The following is a 19,152-nucleotide window of genomic DNA, read 5'->3' as shown; positions in this document are numbered from 1 at the left end:
CAAGGCCAGTTCGTCAACAAGCTTGGTGAAATTAGGATTGATTAAACATGTTGTTTTTGGTCTCCATGGTAAAATAAGGAAAAAAAATTGGGACAGAAAGAAAAATCTGAGGATGGGTGAGGGGGAGGGTTGATATGCTGAAGGAGGACAGGGAACGATGGGTGGGCAAGGGGAAGGAAGATAGATGACACACAAGGGAGAGGAAGTATCAGGGTGGTAAAATATATTAAAAGAGGGAGAAGATATCAGTTTTGATCGGAGCAACATTAACAAACGACTGAACGGAAAGAGAGGAAGGAGAGAGTGAGTTGATGAAAGGTGGAGAAGGATGGAATAGTAGGAGAAGGATGCAAAAGATGTTTAACCATTCAGGAGATGAAAGGATACTTGGGGGTCGTGACACCACCCTGCGCCTCGTGCCGTGTCTCCTTAGCATCTACTCAATAATTCCATGTCATTTAGTTAATGCTATCTGCCCTACTTTCTCCCTCCCTCTAAGCTCGGCTGCTGAAAATCACTTGAAGACTACTTTAGAGCTACAGAGCTTACTTTTGTCTGCACAACATACATAGGAAATGCTCAAAAGTCACTAATGATTAAAAGTGGCAGATGATTCTCAGCCAGTTTCTTTTATTTTACATGGCGGCTTATTGACTTTCTACTGCCTTACATTCATGGTGCACTTGACTTCTTTTTAATTTCTGTTAATACGCTCAGCTTTATGAATGTATGAAAACACAAAGATAAAGAGTCAGTGAACACTTGTATTACTCATGTGATGATGGTTTCCTGTGTTGCTTTTCTCTCTTCTTCCAAAACTTCACTCCACTGTTGCTCTGAAGGCAGAGATGAGTATTCATATACAGTTCTTATGTGTCTCCTGTGACTTTCCTGGAGTGTGGCACTGAATGGCTGTAGTAGCCAGTCTTGTTTGTTGATACCAGATGCTGCAGCAAAGAAACTGATGTAGTTATATCCTTGAAACTGAAGACTTCAATCTATGTTTATATGATGCGCTCCATTATGTGAAGGCTGTTGAAAGTCCATGGCTGTGTAAGGCTGAGTATTTAGGTTTCAATACCACAACTTGTTGATACCACCCTTGATGTATATAAATACAAGTTACAGAGTCACTTGCAAAATTGGTGAAGTCAGAAACGATATGATCACAGAATATTGGAAGAAGACTGGACAAAGTATTCAGACACTCAACAATGTGTTTTCTAAAAAATATTGATGTTCAATGTCTAGCCCCGAGGATTCACTGGTTTCATGACAGATTCACTAAACAGGAACCAACATAACTTGAAGGCTACTGAAAAATTGTAGAAGGACAGAATCCTCTGATCACATTTGTGGTGTCAGAAAGAAAGTCACAACAAAGTTCATCTTGATCCAGTTCAAAACCTTCTGATTTTTTTTTAAATTCATATAAATTAATCTGCGTCCAGGGTGTTTTTTTGTTTGTTTGTTTTTTTACAATAGCAGAAATAAATTCACAATTGTTCTTCACTAGATGTGGGGCCTCTTTGATCAGTGATGCTTTATTAGAACATACAAGCATTTTATGTATCTAAATGTAGTGACTACCTATGGGACTGGACAGCTTTCCAGTACGTCTGCAGTCTGCATATGTCATAAAACATCCATGATCAGTGATAGAGGATGAAATAGGGGCTGAATCAAAAGTTCCCCAATATGGGTTCTGTCATTTAAGGCAGTCCTGTCACATTAATTCATATTGCAGCTTTGTTGCGAATATAGTTCAGCAGCAGTGTGACTTCTTTCCAGGTTTCAATAGTAGAAAATGATAATGACATGCCTCGATTAAAAGTGATGAAAGTAATACGGTTTTCAACAGGAAGTACAATTTTCTGCATTCTGATGAAGCTGTAATGAAGTCAAAGTGTTGCTTATGTTCATATTTTAAGTATCAGCATCTCAGTTCGTAGCTGCACAAACTCTTTCTGTGTTTTTATCTTTCCTGCTTCACCCGTCTCGCTCCATATCCCCCATAGTAAAGGGCTGCAAAGAGTGGGTGGACACTCCAAAAGGCTTCTAACACAGTTCAAAGTGTCTTTTATTTAACAGAAGAACTCCTAGTGTGGTGCGATGCCCTCCTTCCACCTGAGACTATAACTGAGGTTCATTTGAGCAAAATAGATGAAAAGTTTTCTTGTTGAAACGAAGCATGGGGGGATGAATCACAAATGTAGAATAAAAGATGAAACAGGCTCGCAGAAATGATAGCTTTCAAAAGTTTCTGGCCCACAGTGAATTTGCATGCCAGATACTACGCTGCGTCTTTTATTGTGAAGTTGACTGTGTTGCATATTGCTTAAACTTTCCCAGCCTCTGGGACCTTTGAGGCCATGAAGCTCATTCTCTCATCCCAAGACTAATAGTGGATATAAACCTAAAAACAAGAAGGCAGATGATGGGGAAGTCACTGCATTTATCTTGGACTTTTATAGTGTCCTTGAAAGGTTGGCTGATTCTTAGGTGGGTCACAGGGATGTCTTATTATTCACTAGGTCACGGTCTAAAATGAGTCTTCTTTTGGTTGGTTCCCACATGGCAAGGAGCGCTGTGCCATTTTCTCTTCACAAGATGAAACAAAATTCATCAAATTTGGTTCTGTAGGCTAAAAAAGAAAAGAAAGGGAGAGAGCAGACGGCTGTACTTAGTGAGGCCATCCCGGATAACTTCTCGTTATCAGTCGTGTATCTACTGTGTCACCCTCAGAAATACACGCACACATACTCACAAACAGCCTGCGTATTTTTAGAGGCTCCTATCGATCCACTAGCAGATGCTTATCGGCGACATCCTCCTCTTTGACCATCCAGGCCCGATAGCATCCAGATAGACACACAATCGCACTTGGTCATCAGAGATAATACACAGGGCACTGCTATTCTAATGGAGACATGTGTGATGAGGAGCTCTATACAGTCAATGGAGAAGAAGTCTTTTCCCAGTAGTCACAGCATTTTCTTTCCTATAGCTTCTTATTACTCTTGACAAATGTAGATCTGTCTCAAATGGCAATGCTTTTTTGGCCGTCGGTAGCAGGTGATTGTCTTTTGTTTTTTGTTTTTTTCTTAATCATTGGATCTTAATCAATTGTTGTCTTTTTAATACAATTACAGTTGTAATGTCCTCTGAGCAGAGCTACTTTGTAGTTCAGGGCAGATAGGTTACAGGTTGTGGCTAGCTGGTTAACATGCTAACCTCTGTCAAAGAACAGACATGACAGATATGTGATTTAACTTGTTCTGCGTTCTACCAATGGACAAAGCTTAACTAGCATCATTTCCTCTGGACTAATTCATAGTGTGATGTGTGTGGTAACACGACATAATAAGGAGGAACAGTGCTGTAATAACCACACACATACCTTCTTAAATAAACCAGATTGTGTACGAGCCGTAGCCATTCCACATCAAACACTCAGACAGGGCCCAAAAGACTCTCATAGTTGGACCCAGCTGCTGCACTGATGGATACCAGTTTATGTCTGACCTCTGGTTGACCTCTTTTCTGGGTTTTTTTACATAAGGATTTACAGCATTGACTGCACAGGCAACCTTTAGGGAGGGGGTGTCTGATACGTTCTCTGAGTGTAGCAGAAATAGCTGGATGCTGTGATGTATGGGTTTGATAAAGCTCCCTTTGTTTTGACTTGTCTTCACTTGCTATAGGGTTATGAGAGACAGATACAGAGATTAAAGAAAAGCTGTTAATGAAGGGAGAGGGAGAGAGAGAGAAAAGAACATTCTGGAGGAAAGATGTGGGAGAAAGTATTTCAGGTGACCTATATATACGGCCTTATGACTTGTCTGTGTGTTGATTGAATGCACAGATCTAATGGGATCACGAGCATGAACCATTGAACATTATTGTGGTATTCTCTGGAGTGTGTGTATGAGTGTGTTACTGTTACTTTCTGTTGGATTTATTCTCTAAGGGTGTAACTATATTAGTGTCTAAAACTGAGACATTGCTCAACAGATGACTCTTCCCCGCTCTCCTGGGAAATGTGGTCATCATATCAGATCCTTTCCCCTCCCTTAGTGAGTGTGTGTGTGTGTGTGTGTGTTTTTGTCTGTGTGTGTAACAGCACTGGTCGATGGGGTCTCGCCCCCTCCTTTCTGAAATGGTTCATTGGACTGTAACGCTAATCCGTGGGGACCCTCTACACTGCGGTGACCCCCTTGACACTCACACACATAGACAAACACACACAGACGCCCTCATCCATCATACACAGGGGTTGTCAGCGCCTCGGTGAAGCGGCCTCATGGGTGACAGCCGGCAGCCAATCGGGGCTCTCGCCTCATCTCTGACATCACCGTGGATGCGATATCTTCATCCTGATAGAAAGTAATTAGAAGCGAGTGAAAGAAGGTAAACAGATAATATAATGACTTTAAGTGTGGCAGAGCCAGATATAGATTAAGTAAATGTCATGTTTGTTTTTTTTTCTTGTCTTTCATCCCACACATTACACCTCCATAGCGACGGAAAATGAAAGTTCGTAAACATTATACTCCTGCCTCGATGTATAAGTTTTATGAGTGATTCTTATTCCTTAACTCTGCAGCTCTACAGACTCCAAGACAGCTGGAAGCATGCATGGCTTGCAGGTGTCATTGTGTTTAAACAACCTTGCAGGTACACAGCTGGACACCAGTGTAGTTAAACATACACATATTTGGTTGAATTATACGATGGGATAGGTACCACAATTCAGCAAGGACATTGTGACAGTATCCAACAATCATTTGATACAGGTACTAATTTCAGCTGACTTTGATATTTAAAAAACATAAATCCAACATCTGCCTAATGTCTCATGGGACATAAAATACTGACATTCTGTTAAGTGCTTCAGATTGGGAAATATCTAAATGTCACAATGACATTCTGACATCTACATTTCCAAACAATATCCAATGTCTGTGTGAGGCTTGAGTTGTAGCCACCATCATCTTTCTGATGCAGCATCGATGCCTGAGAGGCAGCAGAGCAGGTAGAAACCAAAGGGTGGGAGGTGAAGAAGGTTAGTAAAGTGTTTGAAGAGACTGCAAGACGAAACTAAAGAACAGACAAGAGAGTGGAGCAGGTGTGGTTTGGGTAGACGTGACCTGACCCCATCCATATGTCCCTGCTAACATCACAAAGCTGACAGTGACTGTTGGACTGTGAACCGTCCTCTTTGTCTTGGATCAGTTCCTCAACTTCTTGGTGAGATTGTCAGACACAGACATGTGACGTTAAGAGTCATGGTGTAGAGGCCGGTGCAGCCATGGTAGCTAACATCTCCTGTGTGTTTAGGACTGTTCGTCATAACTCTTCCTCCTTGTAAAACCTTGTTTTTCATTTCATCGCAGTTTTCAGATTTACATCATCCTGAGCCAACTGTCCAGGAACCAACATCAAACAGCTGAGTCTCAAACACCCTGCAACCCTGCAATGCCATAATGCAAGACAAGAAACCTATGATTTGTAGGCATTACCATTCAAATATACTTAAAGGGATAGTTCAACATTTTGGCAAATTGGCCCATTGCCATAATTAGCCTCCGTAGCTTCGCTCTGAGCAGCCTGCCGCTCCGCTCCGCCGTTCTAAAAAAAGCTTACACCGACAATTAAATGTAACGAACCTACTGCTATGACTATAGGGATTATAGCAATGGGCCAATTTGCCAAAATGTTGAACTATCCCTTTAAGCATCTACATGTGGAAGTGACCGGATTAATATAACTGTGGCCTTCAGTACTCAAAAATCATACAGACTGCCCGTTAATATGCCTAGATAATACCGCAGAGGTGTTTTGCAGGAGGCCCACAGATGCCAGAAGCAACTGATAAACACTCAATAGAAATTTCCATTTGCAGTATGGAATGTGAGGTGAAACTATTTTTTCCCCCCTAAAAGCTTACCTCTCCACCTTTGATCACAGTTTCTGTGTATTTACCCCCAAGGCTACTGTAAAACACTCCACAGGTCTGAGTGCACTCAGTTACTGCACAGAGCCAGAGGGTAAAATTTAGCCTCAGATCAGTCTGTGTGTGTGTGTTATAGCAATGGTTATATGTGTGGATAAGTGTGTGTGTGTGTGTGTGTGTATTTGATTTGTGTATTCACCTTAGGCTATAATGTGCAATTTGGGTATACATATCCCGATATAGCATAGTTTGTGTGTGTGTGTGTGTGTGTGTGTGTGTGTGTATTGGCTGTCTGGGAAGTAGCTTGGTTAGATAAGTGTATGTATGGCTCCCATGTTGCTGTGCTCCACCCCTGCCTCGCTCTGTTGGGAACTTGACCTTCTAGACTCTCATCCCCGACTTTAATAAACGAGTGTATGGCTCCCAAGACCTTGCCTCGCCTCCTCATCTCCTCCCCTCCTTCCTTCTGCGCTTCACCTCTCCTCATCTCTTTCTTATCCACTGGTTTATCTCAGCTCATCCTCTGCATCGCTGCTCATCCCAGCCTCACTGCGCCATAAATGTATGCCTCAAGACACTTCTTTGGATGTCACACGATTCCCAGTGGCCGCCAGTGGCAGACAGTGTTGTACTGGGAACCTCCACTGGTGCGGAGATAAAAGAGGACGCACGCTCCGTCAACTCTTCGGGCCCGGATGAAATAAAGGTGGAAAAAACAAGGCAGGTAATGGGAGAGGAAACGAGACGAAACATACAGAGAACATCAAAAAGATCAAGTGTGAGCGAGGGGAAGGAATAAAAGAGAGGAGAGAAAGCGAGGGATTAGAGGAATCCCCCAGGTAAAGAGATTGTTGCGACGCATTGTGTAGAACTGCTCCGCTATCTGATGCAGACTCAGCTCTGACACCTGTCACCACTCCTAATGAAACAGCTCCCACAATACTCTGCTCCCAAATCTTTTGTTCACTCGCTCCCTCCTTTGTGTGCGTGTGTGTACCTGTGTGTGTGTGTGAGTGTTTGTGTGTGTGCTACCCTCTGTTTTCCCCATACATCTTCGTGAAATTGTGTCTTTGTATTGTATGCAGGTCCTATGTGGGGGATGCCTTTGTGTACGTGCGTGCATATTATCATGCTCCTCAGAGGGATGTGATGTTGTGCTTTTTATCCAGACTGGTGCATCGGTAATAAGGAACAGACCTTAGGAGAGAGAGAGAGAGTGTGTGTGTGTGTTGCTGAAGCAATAGGGACCAAAATGTGCAGGGGAGAGGCACAGATGTGAAGTAGCCTCTCTCCCTCTCTCCCTCTCTCTCTCTCTCTCTGTTTATGTGAGGCAACCAGACAGGATGTCCACTCCGCAATTGGAGCAGATGCTTGGGCCTGGTTATCCCGATATTAACAATGACTGCTACTTTCAGACTAGATATTACCATGTTACACACACGCACATGCACACATGCGTTCCCTCTACACATGCGTTCCCTCTTCCTGTCTGGCCTTTTTTGGTCGTGTTTTCCGTTTTATTAGAGGCTAGAAGCAGTTCATTAGTGGTCTGTCGCCATCTGTGAATACTTTAAACTTTAACTGTCAGCCTCACTAATTGACAATCTGCTTCACTCTGCTCGCTGCCATTGATTTAATCTCGTCTCTGTCCCTCTCTCCTCGATTCCTTCCTATGGAGCTCATTGACAAAACATGACGATTTTCAGATTTTCTTAAGAGAAGCATTTCAACGACTAATTGTGAAGTTAATATGGGTTTCTGCTTTCATTTTTTTTATGTCTCTATTATAAAGTTTACACATACATTTGTGTTTGTTTCATCAACTCTTTTGTCTCTTTACGCTCCACTTCTTTTCTCAACTTCAGATGTGCTGAATTACAGATACAACTTTTTTGAAATGTTCCTTGGGACATGTAATTTCACATCCTCGCCATTCCACCCTGCATCCTCACATATGGCATCCATGCAATCACCTCCTGCTGTGGGAGCGTGCTGTAATAAGGCGAGGGGAGTAGTGGTGTCTCCGGGCGCCATTACGTTCAAACCTCTCGCTCCCCACCACATCCTCTCCTAACATTCCCAGGCCAATCTGCAAGTCATTACCGATGCTCCATTACACAGTAGCTCAGCGCAGAGCAAACTCATATAGAGATTGCCCTGCACAGTATGCTTCTGCTGGTGTGGTTTAACTTTACGTAGTCACTGCTGATTAAACAAAATGAAGCTCCCACAGATTTATTATTGCAGATATAAACGATCGCTATACCTAATAGGAAAGTTATAGTTTGCTTAATGGCGCTTTAAGTGGAATATGACCTGATTTATAAGTTCTGGTTTGGTATTTGAATGGCCTTCATGATTGTTTACCGCATCTCCAGATGAGCATCAAACACACTTTAGTGGATCTAGCTAGTTTAGTGGTAATTAGAGACTTTACGGTATTGCAGAGGCCTTAATCCACTCACAAAGTCCTATAGCCTTTTAGTCAGACTTAATATTAATCAAGATTCCCACAAATATTATCCCCAAAATATTCCAACAATTATCAGGTAAATAACTCCAGCTATGAGTAAACTGGTATTAAATCCAACTTGGGGCTTTTTCAGCTGTGTTCTGACTGTTTTTAAGTCAACACACTGAGAGAAAATATGCAGTGGTGGTAAATAATGTAACACCAATCCCCACACACAAATAAGATGTAATTGAATCTCATTTATTGAACCAGTTAAAAACACAGTTTGAAATACAAATTAATTCTGGGAGCATGAGCAGTGATGTAGCATGGATTCCAGCTGACAGCTGCATATTGTCTTTTGATTTACTCAGGGCTTTAAAAAAAGCCTTAGAGATTTCAATTATTTTGCTTCAATTAATACGGTGCAAAGCCTCTATTCAAGCCAAATTTTTTTATTGATTGAAGAGCTGCTGAATGGAAGTGCTGACCCCTCAGTCATCTCCCTCTCTAATCCTGAGACTGGAGCTGTTCGACACTACAGCACAGTGGAATTAACACTGTCCGTGTTTCTAAGAGACGCTGCCTCTGGCTCTGTTTTTTTTTTCTTTGTCCGTGCTGAAAGAATTTAGAATATCCTCTGGTGTATTCTTTTGGAGGGAGAAAACATGCCTAAAACCCGTAACGGCCTCATTAATGTGCAGAAGTGGTCGATTCCAAAATGACATGTGCTCATTTTGAAAAGTAAAATGCCACATTCAATCATCAGCGTTTCATAAATAAGACAAGAGTTGATCCTCAAGAGTGTTGATAATTTGTAAGTGGAGGTTAGAGGTTGGTTGGCTGAAATATTCTTTTCCACCATGGGAAACAAAGGAGGCTGCAAAGGATCTGAAGCAGCACAACACCGTATGTGGTTGGATGCTGGTTGGAGTTGTGCAACGTCATGGTACCAAAATATATTCACTGTATCTCTGCCAATTCAAATAAATCATGCCTTTAAGGCACGCTGGAGTGTATTGGATCTGGATTTGTAGTCAGGAAAGAAGATATCAGTTTTCTCTATCCAGAACATTTTGTCCAGTCTCATGTGCATCCCGCTGAGAGCTCCATCTTTACTTTCCATGCACGTTTCAGTCTCTTTATTCTTTTTTTTCCCCCCTCATTTCCAGGAGTGTCCTCAGATCCTGCCCTCCACCCAGATCTACATCCCCGCTGGCGTCATGAGGCCGATCACCCTGCTGGCACAGAACCTGCCCCAGCCTCAGTCTGGACAGAGGAACTACGAGTGCATCTTCCACATCCAGGGAAACACTCACAGTGTCCCGGCTCTGAGGTTCAACAGCAGCAGCATCCAGTGTCAGAAGACCACGGTAAGACCACTCACACACTCACACACTCACACACACAATTACAACAGCTTACATCACCTGTTGTCTGTTGACCTGATAAATGTGAGTTAGTTTAGTGGATAAGAGGCTCGTTATTGACTCATTACTATCTCAGCCAATCCTGATCAACTATCTCATTGCTGCGACCCATCCCAGCTGTTTAATCTGTCAACAGGAGCTCCATCCTGGACGGCCATGCTGGTTTAACCATTAGGCCTTACTGTACTGCTGGTTAGCTGCAGCGCGAGGCAGAGAAGGCAGCAGTCATAAACCACTGCGACAGAGACTTGAAACTGAGGCATATGGCCACAGGGACCGACTGTCGCAAAGCCACTCTCTCTCTCTCTTCATGCCCACTCCTCATTCCTGCCTCTCAGCCCTCAGTCAAACTGTCCCCGCTAATAGGGAGCAACCATTTCAGCAATGTTAATTTCCTCAACTCCGATCGAGGCTATGAGACGGAGGGGAGGCATTTTAACGACACCAATTATGACTTACTTAACGAGACATATGATTAACATGCGAGCCGCACACCGCAGCGCTCCCGCTCACAGTGATAGGTCCAATAGCGAGTCGTCGCAAGTTGAAAGGCAGCAGGAGGCGAGCGTGTGGCTTTGGCAGCTTCCGCCAGCCGCCTTTTCTCCAGCCTGTCACACACTTGTCAAGGGCTCCGGGTCGTTCAGCCGGCTGCCACATTACCACCGGGCTCACAACACATCTCTGATTTGTGGCCACTTGCTGTTTTTGAACTCTACCCAGTCACTAACTTTCTCCCCACAAAGGCAGAGATTGAGCTTCAGCTTTGTGGTGACACGAAAAACAGTTATGAGCCACATTACTGAAGTTGATTTCCTCCTAGTGATGATGGCTCCTACAGTTCCTTTGTGTTTTTGGAAAGCTAATTTGTGCATATTTAGTCGCTTGTCTGTGTAATTGCTTCATGCAAGTGAGTGTTCTGATAGATTTGACGTTTTGGGTTGTTATTACAGGTTTTTGTCAGATTTGTCTTCAGTGACCTGACTACTTAAAAGCCCATTGAACAAAGAGTGAGTCAGACAAATAATTATTGTTGCACATCAAGTTGGATATTTGAATAAATTTGTCAGGATTCAGAGGCACAATTTCTTACAAAATCAAATCTGGCTTTAACTATTGAATTACTCTGTGTACCTCAGACTTAGTGAGACCTTTTTGAACAAGTTAACCCTGACCTCCGTCACTAGCATTATAAGACCAGTGCTTCCAAATACAGTACCTGCAGATAAAAAATGAATTGATTGAAAACAACAGATGTACGTAACGTTATTTTCTGTTCACTCTCTGTTGGGATTTAAGTGTGCTCTGAAAGCCTCCCACGCCTCCAAACACCAGCACTTACTCCAGGAAATGGCTGTTTGCATCCCCAGCGTTTGATACACTCACATTCACTCATTACTACAGCACAGCCATACAGCTGAGAGCTGCTGATGCTGGAGGACAGAGACCTTCCTCAGCAAAGACTCACTAGCAAAAACCAAATAGACACACACACATACACGCACAAACATCAATTTCTTCACTCCTCAGTGCACTTTAATGTTTAGTAAAATACCAATGCTCTCAGCAGGAGGCAGGAAAAATAGTAAATATACAGGCCCCAACACAACTTTGCAGCCGGTGATGAAGCTAGACAGAGGGGTGTGTGTGCATGTGTGCGTGCAAGTGTGTTTGCAAGTGTGTGTGTGTGTGTGTGTGCCTACATGTGCGCATCCATGTGGTGTTGCAAGTGAGTAAGCCTCCTCCTCTCCAACCCCCCTACCTCTCTCCTCGTCAGGTGGGACTGTGATAGGATCCAATTAAGGGAGCTGTAGATAAAATGATGATGAATTGCAGTGGTGTGGTAGACTGACGGACAAAAACACACACATACACATACACACACGCTTGAACACTCACATATTCGCAGCACACGCACACACACACACACACACACACACACACACACACACACACACACACACACACACACACACACACACACACACACACACACACACACACACACACACACACCAGCCTGGTAAACCACTAAAACAGACAAGAGGGAGGCGAAAAGACAAAGAAAGAGAGAGCCAAAGAGGAGGTGAGGGAATTAGTGCCAGACAATGACGATGCAACAAAGAGTGCGATAAAGGAAATAGAAGGAGGGAGGAAAGAATGAGAGGAACAGAGACGGACAGAGGGGAGGAAAGACAGACTAAGCTCAGCAAGCAGACTGAGGGAAATAAACAAACGAGGGAGAAACAGATGGAGAAAGAATGTTTGAGGAATATAAAAGATGTGCATGTCCGGGAAAGCGATGCTGAAAGAAAAGAAGAAAATCATGATCCAAGAGAAAATGAGACAGCTGAGATGAACTGGAGCAGCAGAGGGTGGAGGGACAGTTGGGACGAGAGGGGGTGGTTACAAAGTACTGTGCAGTGATGCTTTTCAGATATTCAGGTGGACAGTACAGTGCAGTACTCAGGCAAACAAGGAGCCCACATATCCATTCCCATGCCTAAAACTATTCAAGATGCCCACCATACTAATGCCCTTGCAACTAAATATACTCTAGCTAATATAAATATACTTACAGTAATGACATTGTGCTGCATACGCAATATACTGTTATTAATGACAGTGAACAAAACATTTTTGTCAATGTTCTGTCAATGCAGTATTGTGACATGCTGATGCAGTTTGAAGATTGATGTGTACGTTGCACTTCCACATCTCAAATCAAATATGTTTCATAATGTTCTCATACTGCACCAGTAGGTTCACTTAAGTTCACTCATTATGAGCAGTGGTGCTCAGTGTATGGCAATAACTGTGTATGTCCTCTGTGGCTCCAGTGATGTCAAGACTCTATCAAATTGCATGATGGTAAGTGCAGCATCCAGAGGTTTTAAAAACAGCTCAAAGCTCAAGACTCAAAGTGAGAAAATCTTGGATTCTGATTGAAATGTGTCTCTTGTGACATTATGGAAATCAAATACTAAATCTTTAAAAGTGCCCTTTTAAAACAATAATGTGTTTATCATTTTGATTTGTTAGTTATTCTTTTATTGATTCTACAGCTATTTATAATTAATACTGGGTTTGTCTGAGAAGTTTCCATGTGGGGCAAAAAATATGGATGAGAGCAATAAGAGTGAAGCAAAACAGTTAAGATGAAATCATTATCACCAAATGAAAGGCATTAGACTGCTCCATAGAAGTGAGAGCAAAGAGGTTTTAATTCTCTGTGGATTCTTCTTAACTAATGTCCCCTTTCATTTTACACATGTATAATAATAAAATATTGATACTGTGGTATAAATGTTAGTCTCCCCTTCACGAGCAATTACTTTTCATCTGTAATAGTCAGTGCATTTTAGGGAAGAAATCTGAGAATGAAAGAGTTAATCCAGACACTCAACACACACAGCAGAAGATCTCTCTATGATTGAGAACCTGCACACCAGTAACCATTGTATTCAGTATCCTCAGTAGGCAAGTGTGTGTACATGTATCACAGCTGGGACAGTAGAGTGTAATAAATCACAGAGAAAATTAGCCAGCAGTAGACGTACACTCATCCATTTAATCTTACTGTCTCTTTGTGCATTATTTAGCCTCTCGCCAAACACTGAAACATTGAACTTGCATACGCAAATACACCAGGGACCCAAAGTATGCATGGATGCGCAGTGGGACGCTCACAGGAAAACACATGCTGGCAGGCGCACACAAACACGCCCACTCACACTCGCAGGCGCGCACAGATAGGGCGCGTGCAAGCTGCGATGATGCCTACTGGTTTCTTCATGGACAAACACACACACCCTCCCCAGGGGTTTGGAAGCCCAGTGTGAGGCAGACATATGGAGATTCTCCACATGATCCTCTTCCTAATCATGTGGAGCAGACGGAGACTGTAGCATCAGCAACAACCAGCAACCTGCTTTACATGATTTATTACACTGACACACATAGGCTATCAAATGCTACGTGTGTGTGTAACTGTGCGTGTATGAACTTCCCGCTGTAAGTCCCATGTATCAAGCATGCGAGTGAGCAGCACAGTGCATTTTTTTTAGAGGATGACAGGGTGCGTCTCTGTGTTCACAGACCGAGTTGGCCACAGTCTAGACTGTTCCCTGACTTCCACAAACATGCTCCTTTTACACATAGTGCCTGTGCAATATACGGTCCACTATACAGACGTTTATGTTTCTCTGCAACACTACCTCCTACAAATTACATTTATATAGTGACTAATTTACCCTGCCAAGTGCATTTTGGAACAGTAATTTGTTATAGAAGTCACAAGGAGGAGGTCAATAATGATGAATGATGGAGAAAACTCACATGTTTGACAGCAGAGACTGCAGCCTGTGTACTGCTGCGTGGTGTACACAGTGGTGCAGATGGTATTTGGACACTCAAGTAAAACAACATTGTGATTCAATAGAGAAATAAAATAATTGCACATCAAAAATGCACTTTGAGTACTAACGCTCAAACTGAGAATACATGTGTTATAAGACTACTATACTATATCTAATGCATTATTGTGTAATATCTATAGTTGGTCAATGTGGAGCTGAATTTAAGAATTTAATATCAGTATCTTTCAGATAAATGCAGTGGAATAAAGAAAGTACAATTTTCCCTCCGAAATGAAACATTTGCTACTAAAACATCAAATTAACATAAAGGACATATTTTTTTTTATATATATATAAATAAATATTTTATCAGTCCATTCTCTCATTCTGCTGACTTTCTCTAAGACAACAGTCTTTCCCTGACCTTAACAGGAAGCAATGACCTTCCTAACCATACCCACAAGTACCATAATCATGCTAATCATGCCCAAAATTGCTAGGAATGGTTATTATAAGTACCAGGAATGGGATGTAACCTAAATAGTTTGTTATAAGTGTAGAACATATTTTACTCATGAACTATGCCTGAGTAGAACTTTGTTTTTCCAATTTCTGCCACCAGGAACTTCTACTCCATTTATTTCATAGTTAAGCCATCATTTTTACTCCTATAAAACAAAATCATAACAGAGGTAATCTTGGGTCACTTTTCAAATATCATGCCCTTATAATAGTTACACTTAAACATACTGTATAGTTAGGAATAGGAACTTTTTGAGGCCAAAAGGTAAAACTGTCCATTATTTCACCAAAGATGAAGATGAGAAAAGCCTTAAAAAAAAGACTGAATAAGAATGTGTATTCATTTTGTGACTTTTTCTTGCCTCATATTTATCATATTTGGAGAGCTTTTACTTTTGATGTTTTATTTGGTGAAAGTGATAGGAGGAACTTGAAAGCAAGACTCGTAAATATTGATTTTATACAGTTGTATTAATACTTTATTTACATAAAAAACACAAGCCTCTTCCACTGCTATCAGAGTACACAGGTTTACAGATATGAAAGTTTTAGGTGACGTGTGAAAAGTAATGCTAGCATTTTTTTTTTTCCGTTTTTTACAGATTGTATTAATTTATACATTATTGGTGCACAAACAAAAGAAGCTCAACTGAAAGCCCCATTGAAATACTGTGTGTGTAAGTGTGTGTTATAGCCGTGTATTTTTAACACACGTTATCCTTCAATGTATCCTTCAACATGACTAATTACACGAGGGTGACCTGCACACGCACACATATGCACAGCTCTCCTTTTTTTCCCTACCTTCGCCTCCCTCACCAGCCAGCTGCTCTGTTTTGTTAACACTGGCAGTTTTCAGTTCAGACGTTCAAGCATGTACTCATACACACACACACACACACACACACTGCCATATCTATTCATACAGTCCATGGAGACATGCAATCCATGGAGACGATTCATGTAGCGAGAGAATAAACGAGTGCAGGAGCAGATAACGAATGAACCCCAGCCAGGCTGGTGTGTTACTGTAATGAGGCCAGGGACGGCTTTGTGCTCACCTTGTACTTTTTACACCTCCTCCCCTCCCTCTCCTTTTTTCTCCTGTTGTCACCTCCACTCCCTCCCTTGTCCCCTCTCAACGCCCCTCCCCCTCCCCCTCCTCTCTATACTCTCCTCAGCCTTATCGCCTCCTTGTTCAAACTCTCCTACTCTCCTCTACTCTTCTTTCTATCCCATTTGCTCTTCTCTCCCCCTTTCTGTCCCTCTACTACTCTCTCCTTGTCATCCTTTACTGCCTCTCATTGCTTCTCCCTGATTTCCACTTTGCCCTCTGTTTCTTTCCTAATCTTCTCTCCTCTTTTCCTAATTCTACTGCTCTCACTTTCCCCTTATCTCCTCTTAAGCTGTCCTCCACTTTCATCCAACCAACCATACTGCGTCCGCTGCTTTTCCTCCTCTCCTCTCCTCTCCTTTCCCCTCCCTTTCCTCCTCTTCCCTCCCTTCCCTAGAGGGGGCTACACTATGAGTTGGCTCAGGTAGATTAATTACATGCAGTGACATGGAGGAGCTGGCCAGAGGCTTCAGTAATGAGTCTGATTACTCATCTCCAGCAGCTCTGGACGCTCAGGGGAGGGAAGTCAGGACAGCAGGCCAGCTAAGGGGCCTCTCAGTAGGCAGAGAGAACAACTTTTACCTACAGGGCTCCTCCAATAAAGAGTTTTTAACAGCACTTGTGCCGCCACTTTAAGATCAAAGCTTTACCAGGAGTTATTGACACGCTGATCAGTTGTCAACAGCTGTTGAGTTCAGCAAGTTAAAAATGTGAGCATTTCAAACAGGAGCCATCGGTTTCTCTGAAGGAAGCCGTATCTTTCCTATACTGCCATAATCAGTTGTTGCAGTAAGCTGCAGGCAAGCACGTAATCTCCAGTAGACCAGAGGAATGCCTAGTATGGAAGAAATCCTACATGGAGGCCAAAGAGGTAACCCAGAGTGGAATGGCTCAGAGACAAAAACATAATTGAACGCAGGAAATTCAGAAAACACAAGCATGCATGGATACTAAATCATACAAAACAAAAGACAGCTACAGTTCCTCATTAAGCCCTGAGAGAGTTGTTGTTTTTTTTTGTTAAAGAAAGATGACTTTAGGTAAAGCTCTGACTTGGTCTCAGCCTGCGAGTCAAAGCAAGAGTGATGTGAGGCTGGAATGGATTTCTCAAATGACTTTTTTTTTTATCGGTTTAGCATTTGACTGTATCCAAGGAAAGACATGGTCCTTAGCTACAGTTTGATTACAGCACAGTTCATGTCAATATATTGGTTAAAGCCCTGCTCCTCCCCCTTTTCTTCTGCAGACAAATCACATTCACTCCTACTAACACGGACACATCATTTATATCTATATACTGTACATGGATAAAATTGTTAAGTGACCAAAAAATAAACAAATAAGTAAATAAATGAAATAGCTACCTTTTGTTTCCCTAAAGGTTTTCAGAATTTGCCATATTTTAACAGCCAGTAGCCTACTGTGTCCTGTGTCCCACTCACGAAAGAGTCCAAGTGAAGTTTCCAGTAGGGTCTACATAAAACAAAATGACACTACAATGACACAATATTTGAAAAGGAGTTTATTTACTGTTTAATACAGGCAGCCAAACAAATTAATTTCTGTCTAAGTCATAATTCCTGAAAACCCGGACTGTGCCAGACTTCAGTCCAACTCATGAACTACAAAACTGAACTCAATATCCAAATGCAGATCCTTAAAAAAAGGTCACCTTAGCTGTAATCTCATGTCTACTAAGCATAATTTCAATGAGAAGATGAACTACTACACAGTGGTCTAATACTGTATTGTTGATAAAAATGAAAATGGGAATGTTTGTTGATGGGAAATTGCTTGTTCTTTTAATTTAAACCTTAAAATATGGGGGTGTGGGGGGCGAGGCTGAATCTAATACCAGGTGCCACCAACTACTACTAAATATGTTAAGAAACTAATTTTGAATGTCAGAGGTCAGAGTAGAGCAATAACTGGTGACTGATAAGACCAGTATGATGGATTAATAATGTATGCAAATTTTTACATTACTGAACACCAATCCTGCTGTATTTGAAAATCCCAAACTTTTTCTCTGGCGCCAAGTGAAATATGTAGAGGATTTTAATAACATACAAGATCATCAGACTTATTCATCCAGCACCATGCTCTTTGTTTTTGATGCAATTTTAGCAAATATTAGCCGAGATGGGGCGTGAACACTGCATGATAAATATCAGTGTAATAGCATTTGTAACTGTTAGCACATAGCTCAAAGTGCAGCTGTGCCCGAGTATAGGCTCACAGAAGTGCTGGCATGGCCGTAGACTCCCTCGCCTTTGTCCCTCTGTTGCCTCTTCTCCTTTCACTGAATTTCTCTCAGCTTTGCATCAGCCTACAAATCATCTTTTACTCCCAAGCGTGCCCCAGGAAGCGGGGTTAGACAGCGGGTGACGCTTGGTGTGACTGGTGGCACGGTGTCGCTGTGTCACACTGTGGTTTGTGTCGGCGTTTTAAACCATGTGACAGTATGAATAAAGCATGATGTGGCGGGCAGCAGAGTGGGCAGGGAGTGACAAGAGAACAAGCTCACCTAGTGTTTTGGTGATGGCAAACAAGTCGAAACCCTTAAAGTTTAATGGGAGCCTCTCCGTGGAGAGAGGGGGAGTAGTAGGGCATGTGTGTGCGTGTGGGTCCTGTGGTTTCACCCGGGACACTGGCTGCCATACACAGGTCTTCAGCCAGTGGGATGTAATAGTGATGCTAATAAAATCAACATCCTACCTCATGCGTGATGGATTAGAGTCCCACTGAACTATAGTGGGAAGGGAATAAGATCAATCAGCATTTCCTTTGTGGCAAAAGAGTGTTTTGGTTGAATCCCTCTCCTCCGGAGCTGCTGACCTCCCAGAATCCTGTGGTTTCACTGGCCTTTGCTTCTCTCAGCTTCTCACTGTCGCAGTAGAGATCCAGACTTCCCACATCCCGTCTTATGTGGCTGATTACACGCTTTCCTTTCACTCCTTTGTCCTCTTGTTTTTTCTCTTCTTTTTCCTCTGTTTACTTTTTATCTCATCACCTCAAGGCTCTCTACACTGACCTGAGACCATCCCTGAAATAACACATGTTTTTTTATATATTCCAGTAGCTTATAGACTTTGCTGGTATACAGACAACCCATGCATGTCATTATGTGTTTAGTCTATTAGCATAAACCGGAGTGATTCCGCACATGTCACATCATATGTGAACATCACATTCACTCCTCCATATGTTTGGTATGGAGCTGGATCAGAGAGATTGTGGAGAAAAGTTTTGACTCTAAGTGTGTGTGTGTGTGTGCATGTGTCTGTCTCAGGGCCTGTTGCCCATATGAGCTGGTCGAACCG

At 42.3% G+C, this 19,152-nt stretch overlaps 1 protein-coding gene across 1 annotated transcript in view; it reads left to right on the top strand.

The window, feature by feature from the left end:
* Window positions 1–19,152, top strand: part of LOC310988283 (plexin-A1-like) — a gene marked incomplete at both ends in the record, with an annotated part of 210,273 nt that overhangs the window by 116,221 nt on the left and 74,900 nt on the right. Inside the window, one exon of the mRNA XM_083974815.1 lies at window positions 9,581–9,781. Coding sequence (XP_083830941.1) covers window positions 9,581–9,781 — 201 coding nt within the window. The remainder of the gene's footprint in view (window positions 1–9,580; window positions 9,782–19,152) is intronic.

This window comes from Trachurus trachurus (assembly GCF_905171665.1).
Source record: "Trachurus trachurus genome assembly, chromosome: 7".
Taxonomy (NCBI): domain Eukaryota; kingdom Metazoa; phylum Chordata; class Actinopteri; order Carangiformes; family Carangidae; genus Trachurus; species Trachurus trachurus.
This window is presented reverse-complemented; position numbering and strand designations above follow the sequence as displayed.